We start from the raw sequence: 18,340 nt of genomic DNA on the forward strand, positions 1-18,340 counted from the left end.
TGTGCTCTGCTGTTGTGGGGGCCAAGATGTTGTCTTCCCGTGGTAAATATATTTGCAGCTTTTCTATTTTTGATAAATGTATTGAGGATTATTTTCAGGGCTTATAGGAGTATGGAAGAAAGACGTGGAATACACGTTCCATAAATTGTTACAGACTGTGGGTATTTCCAGTTCTGTCTTCCTAATTTAAAAATAATGGAGATCAGCTATGTTTTGTGGAAAGCAGCATTGTTTTTCTCTCACTGTCTTCTCTCTCTTCTGAGAATGAGGCTGAGAAACAAATACTCTGTGTGGTTTGCGCTTACATTTTTTTCCTGCGTTAACATAACCATTTTCTAAAGACAGGTCTTTCCCTTGGTCACTGTAACGAACATCTCCTGTATGCCATACACTGGCTACCTGGACTAAATGTTTTTTATTTTTGCTTTTGCAGAGTTCCAGAAGATTGCCATGGCAACAGCAATAGGCTTTGCAATAATGGGATTTATTGGCTTCTTTGTCAAATTGATCCATATCCCAATCAACAACATTATTGTGTAAGTAAATATGGAATTTCAGTTCCACGAAGTTTTACATTCACTTTTTACCAGTTCAGTTTACAACAAAGGATTTTAGATCCCTAGTGGATTCATGTCATTTTAGTATCAGTGCATTTCACATGTTATTGTAATATGGCATTCATTACTTGGTAAATATTCAAAGAACTTGATTAATAAGCAGATCATTAATTTCAGGTTGATGTCTTAGCATGCTGGAAAATCTTAGTTCCCTAGTTCTTCAGTCTCTTTTCGAGTATCTGCTTCAAAACTGAATGTCAAATATGTTGATGTCATGTCCCTCAGTGTATGTTTATGCATAGAACAGCTACCTTATTTGGATCTCGCATCCTCTTACTGTTTCTAGTTTATAATTTGGGCATCCAGAATACATGCCTAGAGGGTAACACGGAAAACTCTGTGATTGTGTTGGAAGAAGACGATGCACAGAACAAAGTTTCTATTGTTTCACTTATTAAAACAGATAGCTATAATTGAAACCTTTTTCTTTTACATATAACTGCATTCTGTAAAATACCTTTTGGAGTGAATGTTGCAACTTGACAAACTTCAGTGTTAAGTTGATCGGCAGCCATGGAACTGATGTTTTAACAGTCTCTGTTAAAACTTCTCAAGTTCTCCAGAGCTGCTGTATTTGCTTTCCTAAAACTGGATCAGGTAAAATAACTGTGGTGTGACCATGAAGCTCTGCTGACCTATGCCTGCAAGATAGTTACCGTCTAAGCAAGGAGAGGGGTGTCTGACAAAAGAACACAAGCCGTAATTACAGTAGCGTTTGTCCTAACAAGGCAATGTTGGGAGGCTAAACTGGGCTTAAAATGGGATTAAAAACCACTTCATTAGTTGAAACTGTTTACTCTGTTCTCTCAACAGTGGCGGCTGAACACTCATCAGGAACCTTGAGATGCTTGCTCTAAAGACTTCACAACTTTGTAACTTGTTTACTATTAAACAAGCTCAGTTTGGGATTTCAAACATTCTTGCCATTTTTTCTCTTGAATTGTACGTGTTTATTATCTGTCTACATCACAACTTTTTTTTTTTTTTTCCTTAGCAAAAGTGGCCCTTGTTACATCTTTGAATCGTAATAGAATCATTCAGGTTGGAAGGAACTTTTGAGAGATCCAACCTCCTGGCTCAAAGCTAGGTCCATACTGCATTCAGACCATGTTGTCTAGGGCTGTGTCGAGTCAGGTCTTGAAAACCTCCAGGGATGGAGACTGCACAGGTTCTCTTGGCAACCTGTTCCAATGCTTAATTTTCCTCTTGGTGAGCAGCATTGTTCCAGCAAAGGTAGGAAGCAAGAAAACTATTTTAAACTGTACAAGTGGTGAGTTAAAAGGCTAGCAGCTGGAATTCTTGTCATTAATTTCTAGAATCGCCAGCATTACCCCAAGTTCCTTTCTGTGTTTGGAAGTTCTGTTGCACTGTATTACAATACTTGACTGGGAAGAAAAAAACTTCCCATCAGAATAGGAACTGGCACCTCTGATTCTTATTTTGAATTAAGGAAAAAACAAACTTACTTTGTTACTCAAAGTTTAAGGTTAACTTAGTTTTTCAAAGGTATTAAGCAGTCTTTCAGAGAAACAATAAACTTGTTCAGATTGTTAGATAGAGAATACACCCAAACATCAGTTTTAGATACTGGTGTTGTAAGACAACTGCACACAGAATTATAAAGGCTTCTGCATATATTGACCCTTCTAGTTACTAAATTATTTAGAAACTAAGACTACAAAAACTGGTATATGCTAGCAATGCTTTTCCTCCCCAGACGGAGGTTAACAAACTTGTATTTCACTCCAAAAAGCTTAATGTAAATTTCTAGTAATTTTAGTAATAATTAGATATTACAATGCTACTTTTATTACAGTCTTTAACAGTACTTGATATACTGGGAGATACTGATACTAGTGTTACAGCAAAACTGAAGCTTCTTCAGTGCACCAGCTTGCTTTAAGAGTATAAAGGTTAAGTTATTAGTCTTCTGGGAAATCTTCAGCAACACCTAAATATTTTATGAAGCAGGAGAGGAAAATGAGATTAATTACTCTTACATTATCACCTATTTACAGAGAAGTTGAACTGTGTGCAACTGTGTGTTGTGTTTCCTTGGCAAAAGGAAAAAAAGTAGTTCGGTGCTGGAACTGCACAAAATTTGTGAAAATAGTCTGTACTGACCAAACTAGCAGGAGTAGGTTTTTTTTACATACGTTCTTACCTGTTTGTGATCGTACTGGGTAACAGCACATGTGTCTTCTGAGTGGATAGTGTGTGATGCCAGAATGATGTACCCCATCATTGCTAATCATCTTGATTAGATTTCACTGACTTTTTTTTCAGACTTGTTTTCCATTCACTACATAAAATCAGTGCATGACAACTTCCTTAGAAACAGTTCTTCCTCCAGTGCAATTCTGCAGTAATTTGAGTTCAGTCAGATAAAAAAGTAGCTGTAGCTCATCTTATTCTTTGATAGCCATTGTCCACAGCAAAGGCTTGTCTGTCTCAATAGTTACAATCCCAGAGTCGTCATAGGTATTTGAAGTACTGACGAGCGTTCCAAACTTCAGCATGTGGTTAGCTATGAGAAATAAGTGAGAGACTTAATGGGATTCTTGAAACAAACACATTTATCAGCATTTATCTGCGGTAAAGACTGCTTCCCTTCCTCAAAGAAGGAATAAAGCAAACAAATCTACCCCAGATAAGCAACACTTAAAATAGCTGTTTTAGATACTAATTAGAAGGCTTGTATAAGACTCTATCAGATGACCTCTTCTGGGTATAAATTAATACTTAATCCCCAAGTTAGCATTTGAGTTTACAGCAGATTATCACAAAAGCGTATCTGTTGAATGTTTCCCAAAGTTTCAGATCTGGAAATCTGTACTTTAGTTGCATCAAAGTAGTGACACTAGAGAAGGTATTTCAACTAACACGAGACAGAGGATCTTACTGTAATTACAAACATTGGTTTTGCTTTGGCTCAGCAGCAAGCCTATAATCTCTTAAAATGTGAACAGTTCTAGAACACAGGCCAGCAATTAAACGTGGTAGCATTTAACAACTTTCCCTTTGAAGTGATAGGGACATGCATCTTTTCTTGTATCGTGTGCGTGGTTAGGTAGGTGTCCATGTGCACTGGAAACCGAGCAATGTTACTCAAACAAATAGCTAATGTCATTTGTAGGAGAGGATAACATCAGCTAGCAGTGCAGCTATAACTATAATTTTGAGTTATCAGCAAAGTTTTGAACAACTGTTCTGTGTTGTTTTAGCTGACGTGTTTTAGAAGTGTTGCACAGACTTCCTACAAGCTGAGACCAAGGGTAAAAGCTGGCCCCAAAACAAAAAAAAAACAAAAGAGGAGTTTAACTCATAGCTGGCATTGCCTGCCTTTTGAAGACACACACACGCACACACATACTTGAATTTTGTAAACAGGTGGACTACTCCATGGACGTTCTAAGCCTAGTCAATCTGTATGACTTTTTGCTTGTACAAATGTTCAGAGTATGAACTCCAAGATTAGCCTTTGTTTTAGTCTCTAAAACAAGCCAAATGACCAATCATCTTAACTAATGTCACATTCAGGGTTACGCTTCCATGAAGGATACGAGCAAAGCTGCAGCTGGGGAGATTTGTTTGGGTACAGCAGCAACCTTATGTGGCCTGTTAGAATTGTCAAATGATGCATTAAAACTGGAGTCCTCTGAATTTGCTATTAAATGGCCCAGCGCAAATGGAGATCCAAAGCAACATGTAGCAATTAAGCTTTATTTTGGGATTTACATGAGATATTTCAATTGTTGAGGTGAACATGGGCTAATAAACTCATGTATTTAATATAATGTATGTTGTCTTGTCCACCAGGTTTTGTAAACTGCATAGTGGGGACTGATCTTGCCATGCTGTGTGGTTTGAAAATGAGGACAGTCTGACAGAAGGCAGGACAGAGAACAGGGTTCGGTGTCTCTTCTGCCAAATTTGCACTTGCAGCTATTTGTTCCTCCTCCCGTTCCAGTTATTAGCCTGAAACAAATGGAGAGGAAAAAAAGGGTGGGGGTCATCTGCTATCAATATTTGCTTGAAATGAGAGAATAATGACTGAATTTCACTACTGCTTTAAAAAAAATCCTTGAAGATTCCTGTCGTTTGAATATTTTGGCATTTTGGAGCATAACTGCAATGCAGTGCTGAATTTCACCAAGGGGGGGGAAAAAAAAAGTCGTCCGTACTAGATCAATCATGTGCTGAAAATAAAGGTGCTAGATTCTATCAGGATGATTTTGGACACATAGTGGCACTAGACAGGTTTCTGGACAAAGGCCAGGGCAAATGAGTTTTGGCTTTTACCCCTTGGGAAGGAACAGCAGAGGCTGGCATGGCTATCCCTCGCTAGAAGCTGATGCACTAGACTGAGTCAGGGAGAATCTGGATTTCACAGTTCACGGGTAAGTCATTTAAGGAAGATAGGGCAGCCCATGGGAAGAGGTCCCTGTGTTAAAATACTCCCAAAATACTAATGTATTAACTAAGTTTTATGCTCAAGTTGCAAATATGTTTCAATTAATTTTGAAGTAGTTAATAACCTTAAATGGTATAAAATATTTGTTGACACACACAAAATACCTGGTTTTGAGTGCTGTATGCTGAAGCTGTAGGGGAAAATATTCCAGAACTCTGGATTAAATCCTACTCTCTTTCTGTGTAAACCCACTCATTTAGTATCATCTATTGCTTCTTGCTCAAGGCACTCAGAATAATTCTTACTGTTTCAACTTTGGATATGAAATAAGGACTCTGTCAGAAGGCAAGACTTAAGAACAACATGGCAGCTTAATGAAACAAAATCTGAAGTAGTGTGTCGTCAGGCATGGAATTAAGTCAAAATCTTGCAGGTTTTTTGAAGTGAAAAGTTCTTGCCCACTAGGTGGAGCCTTTTATCTTTCTGCCAGATTTTGTTCTGTGCACGGATCAGTGTTTGAAACGCTGAAGTGAAAAATGCAAAACCTATAAAACAGTATTGTTGATTCACATGACTCCAATGGACAAATTCAAATTATTTGCTTTCACAACCAGCCACCGTTTCAGCTAGTGTAATTAAAAAGGCATGCTTTCAATTCAATCAATGGACAGTAATTAATGTGGAAAAGTAGGTTTAAGCGGGTAACAGAAATAGACAGACATATATACCTACTACATCTAGGAAAACTTCTTACTGCATCATGCAGTGGGACATGAAGATCACAACGTCAAAGAAGTAGGAAGCTCTATCAATTCATACCTGATCCATTCCTTTTTTTTAATGGCTTTCAGTCTGATTTGTTAAGTCCTAGCTTACCCCTTGGAAAATTACCTAAACCTATTCTTGCTGTTCAGATCATTTTTCTGCGAAATGCAGTCCGATGAAAGTGACCTTTTTTACTGTCCAGTCATTAATGGTTATAATTTTGATGGGTTTTGATAGTTTTAATAAAGGATTTCAGATTATGATACATTTTTATTCTAATATGGAAAAGTCCACTATTTTCAGAATAAAATTTTATTTTGCAGCAGTAGAATTGCTCTTTCTGACAAAAATCATTTCCTTTTTCGTGAGAAACTTTCAGTCGGTTTGGATAAAAACAGAAGTGATTCTTTGAAAATGACAACCTCTCCCTACTTCAATAGTGTTCCAATAGACTTTTTTTTTTTTTAAACCTAAAATTTTGCTTAGTGCTTTGGTTTGGACCTGTGTTTACTACTGATAATACACTGTTCATGAAAAAAAGTATTCTACCCAGCTCTTCCACTGTAGCTGCGCTTTTTGTTACTCTCTATCTGTAAAGTCAGCATGTCTTAGTGGTGCTGATTCTAGGTGGCCATGCCTCCAAGGAAAGCAGCAGGGGTTACCGGTGGGTTTTTAACTATGTAAGTCTGAAAATGTAACTAAAAAATAGTTCTGTGGTCTTTTGAAGTCTTGACAACTCTGGATTTCAGGACTAAAAGCAAATGCTACTTCTGCGTTTTTGAAGAAAAAACTTATACGGAGACAACTTATTATATAGCCTATGTTCTTATCAGTAATATAACATTCTCATTTCCGTCTGATTAATTGCAACATATCACTAATTTAGACCTAAATATGATCATGGACAGGGCTTATTTTGATGTGGTAGTGGAGGAACATATTTGATTTCATAGAGCAGGTGGTTGAATCCATCAAGATTTCAGAACGCTGGAAATATATTTCTTCTCTAAATTAAGGGCTAGTAGATGAGCGTCCGAAAGGAGCATAATCCAAAGATCATTATATTTACACATATATTTCTTAGATATTCCTTTTGTTGACCAAACTATATGTCAAAGGAGATCTCATTAACCATGAGACTGCCCACTTCCACTATTTTATTGCTAATCTCTTGATGCTTTTTTTTTTAAAAATATATAACATTCTGAAGATGATGTATAAAAATGTGACTCTCAGAGGTAAGATTTTGAAAGCTGGTAATTCTCATGGTTGCCAGAACAAAGTTTGGAAATATGAACCAAATGTACCATATAGGTAACCAAGCTATGTATTAAAACAACCAAAACCACCACCACCACCACCAACAAACCCTGAAAATGTATTTTTAAAGCTCTTATCTTATTTATACATCTGCCATGCTTGAGAGTTTTATATTCTAGTTGGCAATGCTGAAAATTAGATCTAAGCTTTGCTGCCATATGACTTGTTTTCTCTTATGCCACAGTCTTGCAGACTGGAAACAGTAAATAGCACGGACTCTGTTTTTATTTAATTAAAACATTGGGCCTCAGTGTGTTAGGTGCTTGAAAAACACTAACTTTCAATGTCAGATTACTCTTCTTAATAACTGTATTCATATATTTATGTTCCAGTAGACTTATAAACATTGTTGCTATGACTTCATTGTACTATTTAAGAAGATATTTAAATACAAAGCTTAGTCCAGTGGAAAAGAGCTCACGTTAAGATCTAACATACACCTCAGGAGGTGTGCTTAAGGAGGACTTGAGAAAGGCCCAGGCCTTGTGCTGACCTACACAGAGGAGAAATTTCATTTTATACGTGTCCTGTATAGCAAGAGGAAACCATGACATTGACTTGAAATAGTTAATTGAAAAATCGGACCCTTACATTAGTTCCTACATCTGTACCACCCCCCCCCCCAAAAAAAAAAAAAAGTACAACCTAGACTGTGCAGATGCTTTAAACTGCAGTATCTAGTGGTCGTGGTGGAAGAGGAATTTACCAGGACAAGTCTTTCCTTACCGAGGAGTAGATGCAGTGAAGAAAGTGAATTTGGTGTGGGAATGGTGTAAGAACATTCATACCTGATGTCTTTATTCAAAGACATTTAGGTGTTTACTTAGAAGTTTCACAAAATGAAATGCTTTTGGAAACCTCTTGAATTCAGTATCATAGCACGAGGGTCCTCACTTACTTACTTAATGGAATATCACCAACAGTTCAGGGTCTTACTGTGACCATAAGTAAGTGTTAAGAGAACAAAACCTCCTCACCATAAGCAACAAAGGGGTATTGTGAGTTCTATGCTGTTTCCTTTTCCCAGTAGAGTATCTACCTATCTCAATTACTTTCTAAAATATGTGAAGTCACAACTCACTAGTTAACTTCACTGAGAACAGAAATAGGTACAAGAATACAAGCAGACCGCCACTGCTGGCATGGATATTTGGAATATCAAAATAATTAATAATTAATTAAAAGCCTTATCATAATTAATGTAATCCGCTCTCCCCCTAGGCAAATGTTGCAGCAAAATGGTAGAAAGTTAAGATCAATAAGCTGAAACACAAGTTGAAGTGAAACATTGATTTGGTATCCTATTACAGATTATCTGGAGAGGATTTCCCTGAAGTTCTGTGTTAGGAGCAAAAAAAAATCTGCATTTAAATGGGGATATATTAGTAAGTAATGCATGAGCTAGTACTGTGCAGGTCACCATGTGTCTGCGGAACAGCAGCATTAATGTTGCTGTTTAAAAATAAAAAGCAAATAGTTTATAGCCTGATTTTCCTTTCATTTTCCTACTTTTACACTTGTGATTAGACTGACTTCAGCGATGCTAATCTTGATTTACACTGATGTATACAAAGGAAAAATTGGGTTGCTGATCTCTGTAAGGTGGGAGCTGCAAGAGAGGAAGTTGCAAATGACAGTAATTTAGAATAAAACATGAACTATTTTCAATCCTCACACAACACAGAAGTACCATAAAGGCTTGCCCAGTCTTCTGGGAGCGGACAGACCAGTCTGTTATGGCAAAGATCCCCTCAGGGCCAAGCAGAGTTTTAAATAAGCAGAGATTGCATTCGGCAATTTTTATGCCTGTTGTAACCTTTGATAACTCTTTTTGTAACACAAAACACTGGTGGTGTAATCTCAACAGATTTGTATGAGTGAGCTCACAAAAAGCATTGACAGGATTTGGGGTGGAACGGCGCAGGCAGAGCCACCATGCGGTTATTCCCCAGGTTCAGACGCTTGCAAAGAACCTGCATGGGAGCTCTGAAGCACAGGCTGCTTGGCTTCATCTTGGAGGGAATTTAGGAGATGACAATGAAAACGCTTACTGTCAACACTGTGCCTGTATTTTCTCTCTTTTTAAGTGAAAAGAACTGTATGTTCTAGTGTCAGTATAAACCATTCATTTTGGGTGAACCATCAGAAATGCGAATGGATGTCAGAAGTTTTTGCATTTATTTCCAGTGCATTTTTCCAACTTTAATCATGGTGGCACTCTAAGAATAGCTAGAACTCCTACTGTCACATTAGCTATGACGATTTAAAATATGTTGATAAAAATGGAGCTAAGAAATACAGTGATTTCTATATTAGTGCCTCTGCGGCTATTATTGTTTCACCAAAATCAACAAATCATTAACTGCAGGAAGTTTCTATTGCTCTTATAAGCATTTTAACACTAGTATCAAGATGTCCTTCAGTGTTTTTTTTTTTTAATCACTTTAGCCTTTTAACTTCATTACAGTGGCCCAGAAAGTCCGATACAAAAAACATATATACTATTTTCAAGAGTGTCTTTCCAGTCTAGACATGATAAAGCTGCACCAATACTACATTAGCAGAAGTGATTTACCAAAAATGTAACTATAAAGAAAGTCAGGGAACAAGCTGGTTTGGAGGACCGTTTTGCTAAGCTTAAGGCAAAGCCAGGCTACGAATGATTTAAAAATTTTACTTCAGCCAAGGAAGAAGCAGGTGTTTACTTCATTTCTGACACCTTCCAGTAAGCTTGTATAATAATGTTTGTCAAACTACCTACAACTCTAAGGGGCTAGAGAAGTGACAGGTATCATTAGTAGTAGTGTTACAGCCTTGGCAAAACAGCCACAGGGATGAAATACAGCTTCAGTCTGACAAGTCACTACTGTAGAGATCTTGCATATAATCTAGACAAAATAACTTGTTGCTCTTTTGGTCCTTCTCTAGTTTGTACTGTGAGATAAAGAATGCTATTCTTATAAGAAAAAGGGCAAGAGTAATGCTGAGATGCATCAGTTAATGAATTTTTCAAGTTCTAAAATTATTCATAAGACATTACATACTGCACATCATCCTATTACACTGCCATGCTTTAGAGTCATTACTTAGCCACACAAAGGTAAGGATGGCAACCTGGTACGACAGAGGAAACTGAGATTAGCTAAGAACAATGGTGTTCTGTCTTGGCATTTAGTTCTGAAGCTCTGGTTTGACATGACAGGAAAGAATCTAAAAATACTTGCTATTTTGGAAGCTGTTACACTGCCAAGGTGATGTGATGCATCCAATGGTGAAGTTTACTGAATTTGTTAGAGGAAGAGATATCCAAATGGTCTCACCAAATAGCCATATGCAACGCTGCAGAAAAAAGTGAATTTCCCTCTGCCTTCCTGATGATCTGGCTGTTGGGGACAGGGAAGAGAGGTAGGGGAAGAAGAAGGAGACTCTTTAATTGGCCCAATTCTGGGGGCTAGCAGACTGTGTCCATGTACTCAGGCTTAAAACAACTTGGCACTAGAAAAGTTTTTCGACACTACAGATGAACCACTGATCTTGATCAACATCTTGCCTCTAGCTACAGTCAATCTTTAGCACTTCATAAAAAGATGAAAAACCCACCCTCTCACAGAAGCCAATCTATGCATCAGTGGGTTTTTAAAGTGTCAAATTAGTTAACCAGAACACATAGTTAATTATTTTTCTCTTCTATTCTCTGGAATCCTGATAAATCATGTCACATTTAGATTCATAAATTCACAAGAAGAGACAATAAGAGAGGATTTTAAAACATGCATAATGTAAGTCTCCCAGCTCCTGTATAGTACTATTTGTTCCCATCATTTATAAAGTGTTCGTGTAGATAAAATGATTATTCCTGTAGCATCCAAACCATAGCCTGTAGCTAAAGTGTAGGTATATGGCTATTTGCTCAGTAAATATCTACACAGCTTGAGTTAAATGGCGATCCTGCTCCTACGCTCCGCAGAGGAGAACAGCAGCAGTGCCATGACACTGCACCACGGTTACAGCCAGTCAAGCTCCTCCACCGCCTGCCAGGGTGTAGGGACAGTCCCCATGCGCCGTCTTGTCAAGTCTGCCATCGAATTTAGCGCTGCTCTGCTTCCTTTCTCTGTGGTGGGGGTGTGATTTGCCTAAGGGAGCTGATCTAAAGGCAGTCCCTCGCCAGCTCTGCAAGATGAATTTAAGCAGGCTAGCTTCTCATCCTGATCACTGCTGCCAGCATTAACTCAGCTCCTATTCTGACGCACAAGTTGCTCTGTCACTGGGCCACAGTGCCAAAATTAAATTCAATTAAATCTGACAAAGCTTTGTGAAGGCTCAGTTCTCACTTCAGCTTCTGTAGCATTTTGGAGGGGTGGGAAGCAAAGCAGCCAAACAGCAGTTGGCTGGAACCAGTATCTGTGGCAAAACAAAGGTGGCTATACACAACGTGTAATGTTACGATAGCGAAGAAGAGTGCACCTTCCAAACTCTGGAAGGGATACAACACTGCAAATTTTAACGCTGCCTCCACTACTAGCCTCCACCCAAACCAATCCAGTCAGTCTGTTCAATTCAGACTCCTGGATGACCTCCAGGAGCATACGTGTGTTGCTGCACACCAGCAGAGTATCTCAACCACCAGTTGCAGAGTTTCTTGCTCCCGCACCTAGGCCTCACGCTAATCAAGCTGTCAGACCAGACAAGACCATCCGACTGCGCCACAATGGTGGATGTGGTGCCCACAGAGCTCCTCGCTCACAACGAAAGGAAGCTAATAGTTGCACTCACCTCTTAGCACTGGTCAGGGTGCAAAAAAGGACGAGCCCCCCAGCCACGCCACACTGAATCCCAGGACCGCGTGTTGCACAGTGGCTGGCAGGGGACAAGGGCCTCTCCAGTTCTGAATGCAAGGAGCAGCCCTTCTTAGCTATTAGCACTCTTATTACAAATAACTGCCTTTGATCAAATTAAAGGCCTGGCAAATAATTTCCTTGTGCAAGCTTTAACAGCAAACTGCATCAGTTCCTGAAAGAGTTTTACGGAAATATGATACCACATTTACCCTATGAAAACGAAAAGAACAAACTAGAGTATTCATCCTTATGCTCAAAAGGCATCATCAATAAAGCAGCTGTGCTTTTGTCTAAACCACTGCTGTGGAAGAGGGTAATTATTATTTAAAAAACCCACACTGATCTGCTACTGACAGCTCACAAGGTACCTGTTCATCTACTTGCTCTCCCTGACAGCTGATCTAGTCTGAGTGCAGGTGACTAACTAATAAAGTCTATCATGCTTCCAATAGAAATATAATTCCATTTATCTTTACCCTTCCTAGCAGCACTGCTTCCTTTCACTGCATTGGGGTGGGATGCTTTAAGACGCTTCTGAAATTTGATTATTTGCACCCCTACCCTGTGTATTACTTAGAATTTTACATTGCTATACTTTCTTCAGGAAAAACAATTGGACACAAATATCATCACCCCAAGCATGAAGCAAAAGCAATCATTTCTGTTACAAAATGCCCTCCTAGATCTGCATGTGAACAACTAGGCTTTTGGATTTTTAATTTTAATTTTATTACTTTGTCTTTCTGTTAAACAAATAATAGTTAATATGATTGCTAACACCCTACGTAACTCTACACTATTTCAATTATAAAGGCATTAGTGATGCTTTTAATTCTATTCCACTTATCTTCAAATTTGCAACTGCAAAACATGGTAAACTTACAACATTTGTTGACAGTCATGGAGCGGCAGCTACTCCAAACTTGCTCAGAGGGAATTCAGCAAAGTGCATCTGTTGCAACCCCAAACACAGAACATGGAATTCAACAGGAGACCGCAAATCACAGTGTTTTTAGTTCAGATTCACTGAATCGGATTAGATAGCACACCACGCCCTCCAAAAATAAGGAATTTGATTGAAATAGTGCAGCCTACTGTGTCTTTGTAACCTTTCTTTTTTCTAAGCTGTAAAGTCAGAAATTTTTCTCTTATTTCAAATAAAAAAAATATAACTTACCAAGACACTGCATAGCCTATTTTAGCTAGTAATACCTGCTTCTTCCACTTCACCCATCGCTACAGCACCTTCCACTTCACCCGCCATTACAGCACTCTAGCTGGTATATATATGCTCCAGGGAGGACATGCAAACTGTGTCTGCCACCTATGTGAATTTTTAAGTCAGTTTTACTTGCATATGGCTCACTTACAGCTGTTGTATGTTTGCCTTTACAATCTTTTTTTGGACCCAGTATTCAGATTCTTTGTTGATGCTGCTGAATACAAACAGCTTCTTTTTAATATTTGTCCTCCAAAATAAAACACGCAGCATTAAAGACGAGTCCTAAGTTTCATCAGCTGTCAACAGACTTTATTCTAGTAGAAAACTAGCTACTGAGGATCCTTTAGTTAGTTTTGCACTCAGGCAGAGCCTGAATGATTTTCAAATAGTGATTTCCAATAAGAAGAATACTCTTAGTCTTAGTGTGCTTCCTCCCTTGACCTTTGAAAAGCATGTTTTCCCCACTCCCTCCCCCTTGTCCCTTTTGCAAACTGGCTAGCAATTCATTCTCTGAATTCAGAAACGCATCATGTACTTCTAGCCCCGTGATCATTAAGGATTCAATGGTTCTGGGTGTGTGTTTTCTTCACCTTCCCCTCTCTCGGAAATACTGCCTGAGCAGGGACAGACCGTGCTTTCTGCCTAGGCTGAGCGGAAATAAAGGCTTCTGCATTAATCATGCAGTGCCATGTTAGATACTGGCCAGGCCAGGTGAGGTAAGCTCTTGACCCTCAAATGCAGAGGCCGAATGCACCACTAAATTAACGTACTGGTACACTGTGCAGTCTAAGACATTAAAGTTTTAACAGGGCAACTGATGACATGTAGTTCAACTTTCAAACACGCTGGTCAAGATGGATTGCAACAGTCAAGACTGCGGCACAATGATGCATGTCAGCGGTCTCTCAAATTTTACTATATGGAGGACTTGATGTTGGCTTTTAGCTTAATGATAAACTATCCCCCTCTGTAACATGCTGCACGAAACGTGAAGGAAAAGGACTTAGAAATCCACTAGTCACTTGTAAAATAAAAGACTAAGCCAACTACATTATAGCTTGTCTGTTTCTGCCAACACCGCCTAATTTCTAGCACTTGGGGTTGAAAGACTATGACAGCCGCAGTTGAAAAGTACAGAAATACATCCTCAAATAGCCTCTTTTTCAGGCTCTGGTGAGCTTCCATGAAGTAAATCTGATTTATAGCGTGGGCTATTCCTTATCTTATCTGAAATTACTGTCATCTTCAGACACTCATCATTCCTCACTAACTATTATTGTTTAAGGGTTGTTGTTGTAGGAGAAGCATTCATATCAATAGCTAAGGAAATCACCTTCTGAATTTCAGTTTGAATTCAAAATCAAACTTATTAAATATTATTGGATCTTATTTGACATTCTGTTTCCCATCCTGGCCATTTAGTATATTCAACATTTTCCACTCTTTCTTGTTTTGCAGCCACTTCACAAAATACATAATACCTACCAGTGCTTCACAGATATTAACTATGTGACCTTTTCAAACCACCAGATATATTCTTTTTATTATGCAAATAGGGAAAATTTTATCAAAAGCAAAATTTTTCTCAGAGGAAAAGCAAATTTTACTCAAAATTACTTTAAAACCATTTCTGTCAGTTCTATAAACAACGATAGCAGCTTAATTCCTTCTGACACTGTTCAGATCTTTCCTAAAAGTATCTGAAGGATGAAAAAATAGTGCTGTAAAAGGTTTTTGATTAACCCACCACCTACAACAGACTAATACGACTTTTTAAAGGTGTGGCAGGAGCATTAGAGAAGGAAGCAGATACAGTTAAAAAAAGATGCAAGTACGAGCACCTCTTTATCCTCAGGGAGGAATCATAGGTGCGAGGGTTTAATTCCTGTTTTGTTTCTCAACTTGCTTTAACCAGGTAAGTTTGCCTAAAATTGAAAAAATCCTGAAGACACAAATTTGTACTTTCAAATATGGCGGATCATTAATAAAGCACATCATAACATTTCCAAGATACACCCCTTTCTTTAATTACTGATATAGGGTTTCATACCAATAGCTTCAAGATGTCTCCTGCACAGTGCATCAAAAAATGGATGCATCTATCCCTAGTCTTCACAGCAAAAATGTCATATAGATATAATCCTTTCATTTGAATTCTTCTATACTCTCCTGAATGTCTTACAACATCCAAACGAAAAATCTCGGATGTCCCTCTTTCTATGCGCTAATGAAACAAGCAGACATAAGCAACAATGTATTCCATAAAGATCTCATCTAAAGATTAGGCCTGGGATATTCCAATCAGAGGAGATACTTTTCATGATTAACCAAACATAGAAGTCTCAAAGCAAGCCAGACCTACAACTCTACTTGACCTCTTGAAAGATGTGGTGATACGCACATATTCCTCCTACTACCCAAACTTTAGGAGTATCCCTACAAAACATCTGGTGATATGAAAGAGATTTAAACAAGGCATATTTGTACATATACATCTCTTGGAACCAAAAGGTATCTTACGCAAGCTCCGGACACAACATCAGGTAATAACCGTGCTCGGTGATCACTGAACAACGGTATCTATTTTGCAACTAAAGGCATGATCAAGTATCAAAATGTGCCGCGTAACAATAAGAACAATGAAAATAATGTCAGGTGCCCACTACAACGCAGACTTCAGGAGCTCGAGGGAAGCACTTAGCAGTGATTCTCAAAATCAGCCTGTAAGGAAGTCTGTGTGTAAACCTTACTGGAGGGTGGGTTTAGAAAACATCAAGGAGAAAATACCAACGTTTGTAGGAAGAACTGGAGAATCTACGCAAGTTCAGTAAAGAATTGACACAGATGAGCCCTCTGCAGAGAAGGGGAACGGTCAGTATGTGGCAAGACGAACGCCATATTATGTGCAAGGGTGAAAACTGGATGATATGTAAATTTTAAAGTACGGCGATCATTTATGGGTAAAAAGTAGAAAAGAGAGTAATAAAGCATCAAGCCTAAAAGCTGCGCGTAAAAAATTTAGTTATATGACTTTTAACGTCACAGGCAGCCAGGCGGATAAATCTCTGCATGCTGCTTTGAAAGAATATCCATAAATAGGCATAGGATGCAAAGCACAGGACCTTTAAAGGCCAAAATACAGCAAGAAGCTCTTACTCGAATAAACTTGAAGCCAATCAGCCATAAAGGGTGGCTTACCGAAGTCACGCACGCACAAACTATATTGGAAGTGGACAGAGGGGCTTAACAACAATGCTGCGCAGCTGAAAGACTCACTCTCCAAAAAGCTGGAGTATAGAAAGGTGGTACTCAAACCTAGCATTTTGGGAGTGGGAAGGAACACTACTGTAAATTTAACAGTAGAAAAAAATTTCCCTTGGAAAGCCTGCCTTGCTATCACACTGATGAGATGCCTCACTAGACACAGTTTGCTAGCTAACCTCTGCTGCTAACAGGTAAACTCTTGTTAAGAAGTTTTGCTCTCTCTCTCTTGAATTATGGACATCAAGTCAGGGGATGCTGAACACGACACAGAGACAACTCCTGTAATTTGCAGAAGAGAGAATGGACAATATCATTGATGTAGCGTAATGAGCCGTTTCCCTCCTCCCTACTGTGATTAATGGTGTGGATAGGAGGTCTGTTCTCTGAACTGAAAGACATGAGTCTGGTCCTAAAGGCATGCCCTATATACAGCTCTGTGTGAGTACATGCATGAGAGACTGGCAGCCAGAAGCAGCCCTGGGAGTCTTTGTTATTGTCCAGTTTACTCTTCTCTCGGCTCCTCCAACTTGCACAATCTATACAGCTTCTGAGAATGCAGCTTTAGAATTGGCTAACTTGATGGAAAAAGCTGCTCTTCTTGATGCATATGAGGCAAAGTAATGTGACGGTGATTGACAGCTAGAGGTAGGGGGAGAGGAGAGGAAAATGAGTTAAGTCAAGGAGCAGAAGGGAGAAGAAAAAAAGAAGATTCCTCATTACCACAGCACGTGTGCAGTGGCAGAGATAAGAGCTGCTGTTTATTATAATAATAATCATTATTAAAATCAGTTAAGTTGACACAAGTTTATGATGATATAAATAGTATTCCAGCGATTACTGGAGTTTTTTCTTCAAAACTTAAATCTTCCCCAAACAGGAGATAGATAGTTAATAAGTTTAGGATTCTGCCAGTCTACTACTCCCCTTTCACATTGTACAAACAGGTAATGTAATGAGAATACAACCCCTAGGGCCTAGTCCTATCTACGCTTCCATTGATATGGTACACTCCTCACGCACACATTTAAGGCAAGCCAGAACTAGTCTGCCTGGTTCTGATTCCCTTTTCCCTTATACTGCAGAGCCAATTGTAATTTTTATTGAATGATGCAATTACACTGCCATACACCGGACAAAGGTGTGCTGCTGCTTTTGCGCTTTCTTATTTCAGGTCTGAAAAGAGAACAAAAAGCAGTCATCGATTCTATCTGCCCTTTTTGTATTAAAACAAAAGGAAACACCCAGAGAAATTTCCCTCTACTAAAAGATGACAAACTCAAGATTTTGAGTCTCTCACTTTTTTTCCTTTAGGAGATGGTACATGTCCAACAGAGACAGCCCATTTTAGTACATATTCAGCAAGCTGTTAGGTTCTGGACCACTGGCATGGAAAGCTGAAGTATTGAAAAGAATAACAAAAAGGGAAATAGTATCAATGTGAAGACACTAGTGGCAAAACCAGAGACATTAAAATACATCAAAGGGGAAAGCTTATTTGAACCGATCCCAGCTGGCTTATTCTTAGTGCCGTGTGAGTAAAATATCCATTTCAAGAACTCCAGGAGACACACTGGAAACCACTACTCATTGCTGCGATTTGGAAATGAAAGTTTTACACGTTCCTCATGAGAAAATGCCATGCTTGCATTCAGCCTAAAGGAGCTACCTTTACTAGTGATCAGGTTATGCAGCAGTTTTCCTTCTGTTGCATATATACATATATATATATGCCTCTCTATATAACAAAGTCATACAGGCAGGACTAGGAAATTACAAACACAGCAGTTGTCTTTCTTTCAGTAGAGAAACCTTTTCTTCCAGAGTAGAATCCAAATACGGGATTGTTAGGATTAAATTCTGGTGTTTTATCAAGCACTATTATCAGACAATATGCCACAGC

At 38.7% G+C, this 18,340-nt stretch overlaps 1 protein-coding gene across 17 annotated transcripts in view; it reads right to left on the reverse strand.

Moving 5' to 3' along the window:
- Positions 1 to 463: 463 nt before the first annotated feature.
- Positions 464 to 18,340, reverse strand: part of TPK1 (thiamin pyrophosphokinase 1) — a 305,490-nt gene continuing 287,613 nt past the window's right edge. For 11 of the 17 annotated variants that reach the window (XM_068936022.1, XM_068936033.1, XM_068936029.1 and 8 more), the window contains one exon: positions 464 to 3,144. In XM_068936022.1, coding sequence (XP_068792123.1) covers positions 3,026 to 3,144 — 119 coding nt within the window. In that variant the 3' untranslated portion in view covers positions 464 to 3,025. The other 6 variants (XM_068936024.1, XM_068936020.1, XM_068936025.1 and 3 more) reach the window with 3 other exon arrangements.

This window comes from Struthio camelus, chromosome 2 (assembly GCF_040807025.1).
Source record: "Struthio camelus isolate bStrCam1 chromosome 2, bStrCam1.hap1, whole genome shotgun sequence".
NCBI lineage: Eukaryota > Metazoa > Chordata > Aves > Struthioniformes > Struthionidae > Struthio > Struthio camelus.